The sequence below is a fragment of the Scylla paramamosain genome, chromosome 1 (genome assembly GCF_035594125.1).
Source record: "Scylla paramamosain isolate STU-SP2022 chromosome 1, ASM3559412v1, whole genome shotgun sequence".
Taxonomy (NCBI): domain Eukaryota; kingdom Metazoa; phylum Arthropoda; class Malacostraca; order Decapoda; family Portunidae; genus Scylla; species Scylla paramamosain.
Genome location: NC_087151.1, coordinates 17,783,527 through 17,798,372, shown reverse-complemented (window position 1 = coordinate 17,798,372; position 14,846 = coordinate 17,783,527). Strand labels below are relative to the sequence as shown.

Genomic DNA, 14,846 nt, shown 5'->3' with positions numbered 1-14,846 from the left:
TGGCCTTAGACACTGACACAGGTCTAATACTACCTGCTGTGTACCTCTTGGTATAAATCCCACACTTACATAACATGGTCTTAAGCCACCTTGCCACCATGTCCTTAGAAACACCCCTATGAGGTTTTATATAACTTATGAGTAGTCTCCCATCTGCATTTCCAGATTCTGTCCTTAGGCTCTCAGTTCTTTCTATATATTCTTTCATAGCCTTAACTACACACAATCTGTAATCCTGAGGATAAGCTTTAAATACAATAGTACGAACATTAAATTTTGGCCTGCATTGCTTGATGTTACCTAACAAAACTGAAACAGATTCTTCTCCAAATGCCATATTCACCAACAATAAGTGCAAAGTTTGGATCCTGGCTGCTTGTGTCATTGCCATCAGCATCACCATTTTTAGCGATAAGTCTTTCAGTGTTAGGCTGTGTAGTGGTTCCATGAGTCTTATCTTTTGTAATACAAGTTTCACATCCCAGGTCGTTGCATACCTGGGTGTAGAAGGGCATAAGTTGAAGACTCCCCGCAGAAATCTGTTGACAAGTGGGTGATTGCCCGCTCTGCAGCCTTCCACCATAATTCCTATTGCAGATAGAGTCCCTCTCGCCGTGTTAATGCTTTCATAACCCACATTCCTTTGAAAGTTATGAGACAAAGTTTAATATATCTGCTATAGATGGTGCAATGGGATTAATGTTCCCTCTACTACAAAAGAGTGTCCACCTCTTGATGTGAGTGTTGTATTGTCTACCTGTTGCTGGTTTCCAAGAGACCATAATGATTTCCGTACCTTCTTTAGATATGCCACATTCTCCAAATTGTTTCCGGACAACTGACAAGCCATCAAATTTGTGTGTTTCATTATTGGGTGTTCCTCAGCAGTTGACGGATGCCTTAGCACATTTTTCCTTCTCTGTATGACCCGAGGGTCGTCTACTAGCATCCGAAGGAGCACCCCCATCCACGCTTGTGATGGCGAAAGTGGCACTATGATCCATCCTCTGGTCTTTTCCTCCCTTAACTTCTACAGACATCTAGAGATCAGAGAGAAGGGAGGAAAGAGGTAAATCAATTTAAATTTAGCCCACGGAATTGTAACTGCATCAATATATGCAGCCTCTGGATCTGGTGTCCATGCACAGAATGGAGTCATTTGTTTGTTCAAACATGAAGCGAATAGGTCTATACAAGGATTCTCAAATATAGAACACAATTCCTTAAATATCATCTCATTCAGCTGCCACTCATGTCCGTCATTAAAGTAACGTGATGCCTCGTTGGCCATGACGTTACATTTGCCTGGTATGTGGGAAGCTGTCAGCCATACCCCATTACTAAGACACCATTCCCAGATGTTCCTACTAATGTCATCACAAACTATTGACTTAACACCTCCCATCTCATTCACGTAATTAATCGCTGTGGTGTTATCACATAACACCCTGACGTGTAAACCTCTAAGGAGATGTGTAAAAGATCTCAATGAGAATAACATAGCCAATAATTCACGCATTAATGTGCGAACGCACCTCTTCAGGGGACCATCTGCCATTGGTAGTGATGCTATTTTGGCAACCTGCCCATCCTAGATTTTAACCATCTGTGAACAACTCAGTATCTGGTGCATTTCTGAATATTTTCCTGTTTTGATTCTCCAATTCCTTAATCCACCGGTTTAAATCTGTTCTAATCTCCTCTGTAATGTTCATCCATCTATTAAAGTCTCCACATGCCTCTTCCAAAGCCTTGATCTTTGCTCTTTCCATCCTCCTATAGTGCATCTTCCCCATCTCTACAGCTGGGATTGCTGCCACCAGCAGGCCAATCACTCTTGCCACAATTCTAATTTTTTCTTTGTCTATTGACTAAAAGAGAGCAATGCTGTATAATCTCATCCCTCCTACGCGCCGGCAAGGTAACTGTCATGGCCACCAAATCTATCACGTTACCTAAATACTCAATACGCATAGTGGGACTGAAAACAGATTTCTCCACATTTATGCAGAAACCTACACTCTGCAACAACTGAATGTTGTCATTCATGCAATCAAAACATCTCAGCAAAGAGCTACTATACAGAAGCGTATCATCAATATAACTAGTGATGTTGTGGCTTTTATGCCTAAGTGTAGAGAAAACTGGCTTCAGAAGTTTTGTAAATAGACGAGGACCATCCGAAAACCCGTTAGGTAGACATGTGAACTGGTAAATCTTATCCAACCATCTAAAACACAGATATTTTTGTTGTTCTTCTGCAATTTTTACTGAATAATAGGCTTTCTTAAGGTCTATAGAAGCCATATAATCTCCTTGACTAAGCAACTGTAATACTTGTTCAAAATTTTCCATTTTAAAATGAGTATATTCTACATGCCTGTTCAGTTTTCAAGATTTAACACCATCCTATAATCCCCCGTCTTATTCTTCCTCAGAAAAACTGGTGAAAGTATTTGTTGATCCTGTCCATGTGTCTCTATGATGGCCTTTATCTCTAACAATTTTTTAACCTCCTAATGCATAATCAGTTTATCTTCCTCACTAAAGACATACTGTATATCCTCTCTAAATAAATATCCAATATTAGCTTCATCTATATTCAGATGACAATGTTCCACCATATCCAAAATGAACAGGTCACTTGTAATCACACGCCATTTATTGATAAACTTGTGAAGTTGCCCAGCCTCAAATTGTTCTTTCACCTGGGTTAACGCCGGGGGTTATGTTGACCCCGGCCTCTCACGTTTTTTGTTGTCCAAGCTTGAGCAGGGTAGGAGCGCCTGTGTTCACCACTGGAGGGCAACCTGCGAAAACCATACAGCTATCTGGATGGGAATCCATAGGAGGAGGCATTGGCAAAAAAGTTACATTGTTTACCTCCACCAAATCTGCCACTGCTTGCAGTCCAAGATGTAGGCTTCTAAAAGTGAATTTGGTTTTCAGCCTTTCTGCCTCCTCAATATTTCTGTTGGCTTGTGACAGGTCATCCCCAAACAATAGACCCGTCATGGGAGCCTTGTCAGCACACAAATGAGAATATTTGGGATTAATGTCCCTCTTTATGATATGTCGCCTGTTCAAGTTATTTCTGTAGTGGGCATTACCCAATAATGCCAATGCACCATTGAGCATGGCCACCTCATTTGCAATAATTTGGTGCTCTTCATCACGTGCCACCTTGTCTAGCACAGTAAGCGACTTTACAACAATAGTAGCTGCCTTGGTAATATCTTTTTCCCACTTCCCTTAAGCGGAAGTCTGCCTTCTTTGCCTCTGCAGGCAGTACATCCAGGACCTGTGGGTTGCAATCCATTTGAGTTAATGCATGGCAGTTATTTGGTCTAAATGTCACCTCATCCTCTACAATGGCTTTGTAATCTTCCTGCCTCATGCCATTAATAAACAGGTGGTTCACCATTGCAGCAATTTCCTTGTCAAGTTCTTTTGAGACAGTTTCTGTAGGTCCATAATTCTTAGCACCTTGTAAAAATATACTATCATGAGGAACATCCCTCTGGATTTCCTCTTCCTCATCACTGTCCTCCCTCAGTGGAGTTCTAAATCCAGAAAATCCTGCCTGTGATTCCTGAGAATCAGGCATCAAAGTATTATTTGACACCTATAGGGGAGCATTGTTATGAACTGCTTTTGACTTCACAGCCCCATTTTCCTTCTTAAGCTTGTCCATGTCTTTCCTCAACTCAGTCAAAGCATCCATAATCATGCCCAAAGAAGGCGCAGTGCTGTCTTCACCAGCGTATTTTGGAGAAGGGGAAAGTGACCGAGAGTAACTTAACCTCTCATGACGAGTAGAACGGCTCTTAGATCTGGATCTTTCTTCATGTTTACTCCCCTTGTATAATTCCTTTACCTTAGCTGAGGTGCGTGGCATGCTGGTAGTTCTGAATCTCTCAGGACTGGGGCAAGCATCAGAAGGCGTCCTAGACATGGCGGCTAATGTTAACAAGATGCCACCCCTTTTAACAGCAGTTCCTTTTATAACCCCACGGGTGCCTTAACCTCACACACAGGGTAATTTTAAATCAAAAACTCCTTCCTTATAGTAATCTGGGAAGTCAAATGCCCCCAGGCTTGTAAATAAGGCAATATTCCTCTTGCCCCAATAATGGGTAACAAGATGGAACCATCTCGCACCTATGTCGGCTCACGAGAGTGCCCAAATATTGTTATATATATATAGCATAAAATATTTGCCAATAATCCACCTTATACCAAGTAACGGATATCATATAACCAATAATCCGCCCTTATACAAGGTAACGGATATTTATAGTCCATAATCCGCCCTTAAATCAGGTAACGGATTCAAATAGGCAACACTCCGCCCTTATCAGGTAACGGACATCCATAGGCAATACTCCGCCCTATAATCAGGTAACGGATAACTAAAGACAATATTCCACCCTTATAACAGGTAATGGAAATCATAATACACAATCCAAAAAAGAAAACTGTAATATTCCTATCACTCCTCGATAACAGAAGTCGTAACAACAGAACAGGAGGCAGGACCGATGTCCGACTTGTGTGGTGTCTGCGTAGTAACTGACTGTGTGGCGAAGTGTAGTGTATCTCATGTGAACGGCACCATCTAGCAGACAAGTGATTTGCCGAAGTAAAATCTTAGCATCTTTAGCGAAAAGGTTCATGTAACTTTCTACACCTTCTGTCATATGTAAACATAATAGGTGTAAGTACCAAACCTTTTGGGACTCCACTTATTAGCATTCCCCATTTCGACCTGCTGCCTTTAATTACTGTCCTCATTTCTCTGTTTGTCAAAAAGTCAGTTATCCACTTTAACAGTGATCCACCGAGTCCTCCAATTTTTTTTCCAATTTCCATATTAGTCTTCTGTGTGGAACTTTATCGAATGCTTTTCTCAGATCTAAGTATATGCAGTCGGCCCATCCATCTCTCTCTTGTACCATATGTATTACTCTTGAGTAGAAGCTTATCAAATTCATAACACAAGATATTCCTTTTCTGAAACCAAACTTTTTCTCTGTTATCACCTTGTTGTCTTCTAGATATTTCACCCATCTGTTCTTGATAATCTTTTCACGAATCTTCGCCACCACACTTGTGAGAGATACAGGTCTATAATTTAATGGATCTTCTTTACTTCCGGTCTTGTGGATTGGGGTAATATCCGCCCGTTTCCAATCTATGGGTACTCTACCTTTTACCAGGGTAGTGCTAATTATATTGTGCAGTGCTGAGACTAATTGTGAGCTACACTCTTAATATCCAACTTGAGACACCATCAGGACCCATTGCTTTCCTTACATCCAGGTCTTCCAACATATTCTTTACTTCATCTACTGATATTTTAATCTCCTTTAGGTCGGTCCCTTTTTCTAATACTGTCCTCTCACTTCTGAAATAATTTTCCTTAGTAAACACAGAGTGGAAGTATCTGTTAAAGACTTCAGCTACCTCTTCTGGATCATCCATTGTCTCTTCTCCAGCTTTTATCATGCTTATTTCATCTTTACTCTTTAATTTTCCATTCATGAATTTATAAAATAATTTTGGTTGGTCTTTACATTTCTCCACAACATTCCTTTCAAATTTTTTTTGCTCATTTCTGCGAGTTTAGACATATTCGTTCCTCTTCCTTATGTAATTGTTCCACAGGTCCAGTCTCTTGTTTTTCCTCCACTTGTTCCATGCTTTTTCTCTCTTCAGTCTAGCCGTTGCACATCTCCTGTTGTACCAATCCTTTTTGAAAAGGTTCTCTATTGATTTTTTGGGTACCCATTTCTCTACTCCCTTAATATAAATGTCCAGGAAAGCTGTCCATTTTTCCTCTATGTCCTCCTTTTGAATAGCTATGTTCCAATTCACTTCACTGAAATACTTCCTAAGTTTTCCAAAGTTAGTCTTGCTGTAGTTTAGCCATTCTCTTCTGTGGTCCTCTTTTCTTATACTGAGGTTATTATCCATAACTGTAAAATGAATCAGCATACGATCACTTTTTCCTATTGGCTTTATGTATTTAAGGTCTTCTACTATTTTTTTTTCCTTGGTGAAAATTAGATCGAGCCTTGAAGGTGCTTCATTTCTCCTAAATCTTGTGTCATCTGTAACCCATTGGGTCAGGAATTTTTCAATAACCAGGTCTAGTAGCTTGTTCCCCCATGATGACTCACTGCCTTCTGTGGTCCAATTCTCCAAAGATATCTTTACAGTTAAAGTTCCCCATCAGGAGTATATCATCATTTTCCTCAAGTAGCTCTGCCAAACATGTCCTCGTGTCCTCAAGCATTTTCTTATATTCATCCTCTCTCCAAGAGTTGGAATAGGGGGAAACATAAGTCACCACAACATTATGGTATCTTCCAATATTCTGTCTTGAGCTTATTTTCAATACTTCTGCCTCCTCCACCCCATATGTGACAGATTCCACTAATAAATCCTTCCTAACTAGAAGCATCACACCTCCTCCCCGTTTATTCTTTCTATTTCTCATCCAGAGGTTGTATTTTCCTTCACCAATATTTAATATATCCCCTTCACTTGCAAATTTAGTTTCAACAATTCCCATGATGTCTAGTTTCTCCTCTTTTGAATAGTCTTCTAGTTCCAGCACTGCTGACAAGTCCATTTATGTTCATGTATGCTACTTTTAGTCTTCCCCTTCCGCATTTACTTCCCTCCTGTACCACTTTCTCAACCTCATGTCCATAACCCTTCAAAAGAACTTTTTTTCTCCAACTCTGATAGTTTTCTGTTTTTTTTCATTTGTTTCTTTTCTTAGTTCATTTATAGTATCTCTCTTCTCTGGTTCTATCTTTTTATCCATACTTGTTTGTATTTTTCCACCTTGGCCAGTTTCCAGGATTTACTCAGTATTTCTTCAGCTACTACTTGTGACCTAAACCTTATTTTCATAGGACGCTGTCCACCCTCAACATATCTACCCAATCTTTTAATTTCTTTGATCTCTCCAGTTAGCTCTTTTTCTTCTTGTAATGTCCCCACTAATTTTTCCACACATATCTTTTCCCTCTTTTCTATTTCAGTCCACTGAGGTGTACACTCTTCCTTCAGGCTGAATACCACAATAGTTTTTTTTCTTATCCACAGTGTCTCTCACCAAGTTTTCTTTCTGTTTTATAACTTGAACAACTTTTTCTGTTAGCTTTGTGTCATTTGCCTTTGTTCCTCCACAATTTTCCTAAAATCAATCTTTTCTTTCTCTTGTTCTTTCTTCCAATTTTCCTGTCTTACATTTAACTTTTCCACTTTGCCTTCATATTCCATTGCTTTCTTTTCATGTAACATTAGTTTTTTTATGTAGATCGTCGTATGCACCTTTCCACACCCCTTTCTTGGTGATCAAAATTTCAACCATCTTCTCCATCTTGTCAAATCTATCCTTCATTTCCTTCATTTTGGTTTGAAGTGTGATAATTCTCCTTCTTGTCATTGCTTCCCCGACCCTTTGGTCCTCTTCCCAAAATCCCAAGAAGTCTCTCTGTCTCACCTTCGGGACGGTCCCCGTTGGTGTAAACAACATAGTGGGGACCGAAGTAGCCCCCTCTTCACCGCTCATTATAACAATTTAACTGCCTTCTACAAAACACTTGGAGATGGGACAGCAACGAGTAGAACCAGTGTGAACTTTCACATCTGTATTTCCACTAGGGCAGCTCTCAGCAACATAGATGGTTGGATTTTTAGGAGCGCCTGTTTGCGTTGACTTCTCTGTTCGCCATGACAGGTGTGTGTGTGTGTGTGTGTGTGTGTGTGTGTGTGTGTGTGTGTGTGTGTGTGTGTGTGTGTGTGTGTGTGTGTTTACCTAGTTTACCTAGTTGTAATTAACAGAGCCTGAGCTACACTCATGTGGTCTATATTTCTCTGTAGGAAACTATATTTCTTTATGTTATTCAAACATTTTCCTTTTCTTAGTTTTTACTGTGGCTTCATGTGTATCTGGTATTTTCTACTTCTCTTAGCAGTAGTTTTTCATTATCAATTTCTTCCACTTTATTCCACAATTTATAAATCAGTATTAAATCCCCCTGTTCTCTTCTTTGTTCCAGTGTTGGCAAATTCATTTCCTTTAACCTGTCTTCACGTATTAATTCTTTCAATACTGAAGCCATCATTGTTGTTATCCTTTGTATCCTTTCTAGTTTTTGACATATTTCTTCTTGTGGGGAGACCACACTGATTGAGCATATTCCACCTTTCATCAAATCACAGTGGTAATTATCTTCCTCATCATATCTTTATCCATGTAGTGGAATGCTGTTCCAATATTTCTCACCAATCTATATGTATCTCTGAATATCTTTTCTACATGCTTCTTCAATTCTCTTCTATCCTGTATTATTACTCCCAGGTCTTTCTTTTCTTGTACTTTTATTATTTCCCCATTTCCCATTTTATATCTCCATTTTGGTCTCTTCACTTTTTTCCCATTTCTTACTCCAGTCAAAAATTTTATTCAAATCCTGTAGTAGAATTTCGCAATCTTTGTTGTTGCTTGTATGTCTTTGTAATTTTGCATCGTCTGCAAACAAACTCATGTAACTCTTTACTCCTTCAGGCATATCATTTATATAGATCAGTGCCAGCACTGATTCTTGTGGTACTCCACTATCTACTTTTCTCCATTTTGTTTTTATATCTTTTACTACCATTCTTATTTCTCTTCCCTTTAAGTAATTTTCCATCTTTTTTTTTTAATGCTATATTTTCTAGCTTCCATAATAGCCTGTTGTGGGAAACTTTGTTGAAAGCTTTTTTCAGATCTAAATGCACACAGACTACCCATCCATCCCTCTCTTGTGTTATATCAGTCACTCTCCAATAGAAGCTCATCAGATTTGTTATAGTCTAAAGCCACACTGTTTTTCTATTATATCATGTTTTTCTAGAAATTTTGTCCACTGCTTCTTTATCACTTTTTTTCACAGATCTTACATACTATGCTGGTCATTGATACTGTTCTATAGTTTATTGGTTCTTTTTTCTTTCCAATTTCATAAGTTGGCACTATGTCTGCTCTCCTCCATTCCTTAGGCACTCTTCCAGTTGATATTGAGCACTTTATTATGTCATATACTGGTTCAATTAATTGTTTCCTGCACTCTTTTAAAATGAAACCTAGTCCTGTTACTTTTCTCTCTTCCAGTTTCTCCATCACTTTATAAACTTTTTTGATTACTGTAATTTCCTACATTTGCTTTTTTGCCTTCTCATCTCATGGTTCTTTAAATTCTGATTCTTCTGTGAAAACTTGTTGAAACTTTTTTGTTTAGCAATTCACTCATGTCATTTGGGTTTTCATACGTTTAATTTCCATCTTTCAACTTTTCTAGTTTTTTCTTTTGGTTTAATTTTTTCCATTTATGAATCTGTAGAACAGTTTTGGTTTGTCATTGCACTTTTCAACTATATTTTTTCATATCCTTTCTCTTCCTCTCTTCTTATTTTCACATATTCATTTCTTGCTATCCTAAAGTCTTCTTTATTTTTTTTGGTTTCAATTTCTTTTCATTCTTATCCATGCTTTGTTTTTTTTTTTTCCTTGCACTTGCACATCTTGCATTGAACCACACCTGTTTTCCTTTTCTTTAGGTTTGTATAGTGGGACATATTTAATCACTCCTGCCTCATATAGTTTCATAAAAATGTCATACTTATCTTGCATATCATATGCTCTTTTCAGCTTTTTCCAGTCCTTTTCTTCATAAAGTTTCTTAAGATCATCTATATTTGCTTTCCCATAGTTTCTCCTGTTTTCTTTGTATGATTCTCAAATGCTTCCCAATTTACTTCTTTGCAATTGAAATCACCAACCAATCTTTTATTACTTTTGATTAATGTTCTCAAGCATTGAATGGTATTTTCTATTATTTTCTGAAAGTCTTCCTTGCTCCAAGAATTTTTTTTGGGTGGTACATAGGTTGTTATTAACACCAGTATTTCTCCATTATTATCCTCCAAGTTAACACTCACTATTTCTGCTTTTCCTTCCCCATATTTCATTATTTTTGTCTTCATCTCTTTTCTTGTCATTATCATTACACCTCTCCCTCCTTTACCAATCCAGTCTCTTCTCCATACATTGTAGTTATTATTAATGACTATCCTTCAGATTTTTCTTTTAAATAGTCTTGTAATTCCAGTTTTCTGTGTATCAATCCATTATTATTTATTAATGACTATCCTTCAGATTTTTCTTTTAAATAGTCTTGTAATTCCAGTTTTCTGTGTATCAATCCATCAATGTTTGTATACATCACATTCAGTCCTTCATTTTTACTATTTTTTCTATCTTATTCTCATTTATTTCTTTTCCTTTATGTACCATTTCTTCACTCTGTCTCCCAGAACTTTAAAATGTCTCCCAGAACTTTAAAAAAAATGTAGTCCTTTCTACTTCCTTCTTTCTTTCTACTTCCTGTTCTGTTACTTGAAGTCAACATTTGATTTATCATTTTCGATTTTCCAGCCTTACATTTCATCCATGACTCCCTCTCTCACCCTCTTTTCACCTTTCACTAGCTCTGCTTTCAAATCTTTATTTTCTTTCATTACTTTTTCCATGTTGTTTTGTAATTCCTCATTTTTCTTAGTATTTTGTTGTTCTTTCACTTTTATCTCCTCCAGTTCTGTTTTCAGCTTGGATATTTGTTCATCCTTTCCTAAATTTCTTTCCAACTTTTCATGAAGGGATTTTACCACTTCCATCATTATTTCCATTTCCTTCCTCGGTTGATCTGCATCATGTTCTACTTTTCTCAATCTCAACTTCAGAAACCCTTATTCACTTCCATTTGTTTAAGTCTTGTTCACTAAATCTACCAGTTTACTTCCCTTGGTGAAATTGACTCAGAAATTGCATATGCAATGTTTGTTTACATTTGTTGCCAGGTCGGCTAAGCCACGAACCAGCAACACTCACTATTCCTCATCTGTGGGACCACACTCACTCATTCAGACTTATAAACCACATCCTAGTATGCTGTCCTCTTCCAGATCCAGTTTCTAGTGTAGATTTCACATAAAATCAACCTTTTGGCAGGAGTGAATCTTCTGTTGTTGTTGTTGTTGTTGTTGTTGTTGATAATGATGACTTAAATCTTGATCTTGTGTATTTACCTAGTTGTAAAATACAGGACAAGAGCCACACTAAACTCGTGCCATCCCATCTCTATATCAACTTTTATCTAGATTTTCTTTAAATTTATTAATTGTTTTTGCACACACAGTCTCATCCTTAAGTTCATTCCACACTATTATACTTCTGAGGGCGAAGCTATGTTTCTTGATATCTCTTCTGCAAACACTCCTTTCAGTTTCCTTCCATATCCTCTTGTGTCTCTCGTATCTGGTATCAAGAGGTCTTCTCTGTCCAACTTTTCCATTCCTTCCAATATTCTATATATTGCAATCAAATCACCTCTTTCCCTCCTTTTTTTCTAGTGTAGTCAGACCCATCTCTTCAACCTTTCCTCATAACTATACTCTTAAGCTTGCAGGGATTTTAGTTACAGCTCTCTGGATTCTTTCTAACTTTCTTGTATCCTTTTTCAAACTTGGTGACCACACTAATGCTGCATACTCCAATCTCGGATTTATCATCGTTGTTATCAGTTTTTTTTTTTTTTTATCATATCTTCATCAATATAGGAGAATGCTATCTTGATGTTTCTCAGCAGATTATATGTTTCTCCTATAATTTTGTTTATGTGCTTCCCAAATGACAAATTATCAGTAATAATTACTCCTAGGTCTTTTCTTCTGATCTTAAAGAGATTTCCTCATTCCCTAAGTAATAGTTGCCAACTGGTTTTCTCGCACTTTTCCAAACCTCAACACACTACATTTTTTAGCATTAAACTCCATGTTCCACCTCAATGACCATTCATTAATCTTAATTAAGTCCTGATTTAAAGTATTGCAATCCTCTTCATTTGTTACTTTCCTCATAATCTTAGCATCATCAGCAAAAAGGCTCATGTAACTTTCTACACCTTCTGTCATATCACTTACATAAACTGTGAACATAATAGGTGCAAGTACTGAACCTTGTGGGACTCCACTTATTACCGTTCTTGAGTTCGACCTGCTGTCTTTAATCACTGTCCTCATTTCTCTATTTGTCAAAAAGTCAGTCATCCACTTTAACAATGATCCACTAAGTCCTCCAATTTTTTCCAATTTCCATATTAGTCTTCTGTGAGGAACTTTATTAAATGCTTCTCTCAGATCTAAGTATATGCAGTCGGCCCATCCATCTCTCTCTTGCATTATATCTATTACTCTTGAGTAGAAACTTATCAAATTCATAACACAAGATCTTCCTTTTCTGAAGCCAAACTGTCTCTCTGTTATCACTTTGTTGTCTTCTAGATATTTCACCTATCTGTTCTTGATAATCTTTTCACAAATCTTCGCCACCACACTTGTGAGCGATATGAGTTTATAATTTAATGGATCTCATTTACTTCCGGTCTTGTGAATTGGGGTAATATCCACTGGTTTCTAATCTATGGGTACTCTACCTTTTACCAGGGTAGTGCTAATTATATTGTGCAGTGCTGAGACTAATTGTGAGCTACACTCTTTTAAAATCCAACTCGATACACAATCAGGATTCATTGCTTTCCTTACATCCAGGTCTTTCAACATATTCATATTCTTTATTTCTTCTACTGATGTTTTAATCTCCTTTAGGTCGCTCCCTTTTTGTAACACTGTCCTCTTACTTCTGAAATAATTTTCCTTAGTAAACACAGAGTGGAAGTATCTGTTAAACACATCAGCCACCTCTTTTGTGTCTTCCACTGTCTCTTCTCCAGCTTTTACCGTGCTTATTTCATCTTTACTCTTTAATTTTCCATTAATGAATTTATAAAATAATTTTGATTGGTCTTTACATTTCTCCACAACATTCTTTTCAAAATTTTTCTGCTCATCTCTGCGAGTTTTGACATATTTGTTCTTCTTCCTTATATAATTGTTCCACAGGTCCAGTCTCTTGTTTTTCTTCCACTTTTTCCATGTTGCACATCTCCTGTTGTACCAATCCTTTTTGAAAAGGTTCTCTGTTGATCTTTTGGGTACCCATTTCTCCACTCCCTTATTATAAATGTCCAGGAAAGCTGTCCACTTTTCCTCTCTGTGTGTGTGTGTGTGTGTGTGTGTTTACCTAGTTGTGGTTTACGGGAGGGAGTAATCTCATAGTATCCTGTCTCTATACCTATCTAGTTTGGTCTTAAAAACACTGACAGTTTTGGCATTTACAATGTCTTCACTGAGTTCATTCCATTTGTTCCCACTTCTGTGAGGAAAACTAGGTATACTTTTTGATGTCTCTTCTACTGTTAACTTTCTTGAACTTCTTATTGTGTCCCCTTGTACTCTATGTGTCTAAATTTATAAAAGCTTCTTTATCCACATTTTCCATATCATTTATCATACTATAGATGTTTATTAAATCTCCTCTCTCTCTCCTATTTTCAAGGGTAGAAATTTCCAACATTCTTAATCTCTCTTCATAGGTTGATTTACTCAACTCTGGAACCATCTTTGTGACTGCTCTTTATACTCTTTCTAATTTTATAATATTCCTCTTTGTTTGAGGAGACCACACCAGTGCCGCATATTCCAATTTTGGTCTTATCATGGAAATCAACTTTTTATCATTCCTTTATTCAAATATGAGAATACCATTCTTACTCTTTTTAACAAATTCACTGTCTTTCCACTAATTTTATCATTGTGTCTGTCCAGAGTCAAATTTTCAGTAACTGTTACTGTTACTGTTACTGTTAAGTGTGTGAGCACTTTTGGGCTGGATATTATGATTATTCTAATTACATAAATATTTATTCCCAGGTGTTGGTACCCGTAACTATTACAGAAAACTGGGCTACCAGCTGGATGGTCCCTACATGTCCAAGGTTCTGTAGCTGTGTCTCTGGTATGGTTTTTGTACTTTTTATTCACATTAACTTTGATTTTAAAGCACTATATTATAAATACACAGATAAACACAACACACTTTTGCACACATACATGTAAGCACACACACACACACACACACACACACACACACACACACACACACACACACACACACACACACACATTACTCATTAAGTCAATTAAGTCAATCTGTAATTATCATTGTATTTGGATGTATTTGTATTTTTATTCAAATTATTGTTATTGAAAATCAAAGTATTTTCTTATATTTTAATACTTGGGAAAAGTATTCATGTTCTTCAAATAATCAGATATTTAAAAAATTATTCCTTACAACTCATATGTCCTGATTGGACACATATGAAGGAATCTATTATAACAACATGTGTAGTACAGGTTCACAGAGTGTCCGATCAGTATCAGGAGTCAGTTCTGCTAACATTTCCCTGTGGACAACAACTAGGTAGTCTGGTTTGAGACAGACTCATTGTTGAATTTTCTCTTCTCTCTCTCTTACATGTACAAGTGTTGTAGTGTCCATGAAGTTCCAGTGAATTTACTGTCCATATAAACAATATGCAAGCAATGTAAGCAGTGTTTTACTCAATTACCTTGGTAACTGTTACAAATCTTTCAACCGCAATGAACCTGTCTAGGGTGTGTTCCTGGCAGTATTGCAAACTAACAAAGCAACTTGCTGCAAACTTTTTTTTCCTAAGAATATGAATCACAGTCATAACAAAAAATGGCAATAGTACAGTAGTGAAAATTTGTCATTGTCACAAGATTTTTTCATACTGATAATAATTTATACCAAAAGTAAATGAAATAATATATAATGCTATTAATACTTGAAGTAGTCTCTC

General features: G+C 37.1%; 1 protein-coding gene across 1 annotated transcript in view; it reads left to right on the top strand.

The window, feature by feature from the left end:
* The window catches only part of LOC135101705 (elongator complex protein 3), a 201,442-nt gene extending 186,876 nt beyond the window's left edge, over positions 1-14,566 (top strand). The window contains exon 11 of the mRNA XM_064006020.1: positions 13,891-14,566. Coding sequence (XP_063862090.1) covers positions 13,891-13,964 — 74 coding nt within the window. The 3' untranslated portion in view covers positions 13,965-14,566. The remainder of the gene's footprint in view (positions 1-13,890) is intronic.
* Positions 14,567-14,846: the final 280 nt, after the last annotated feature.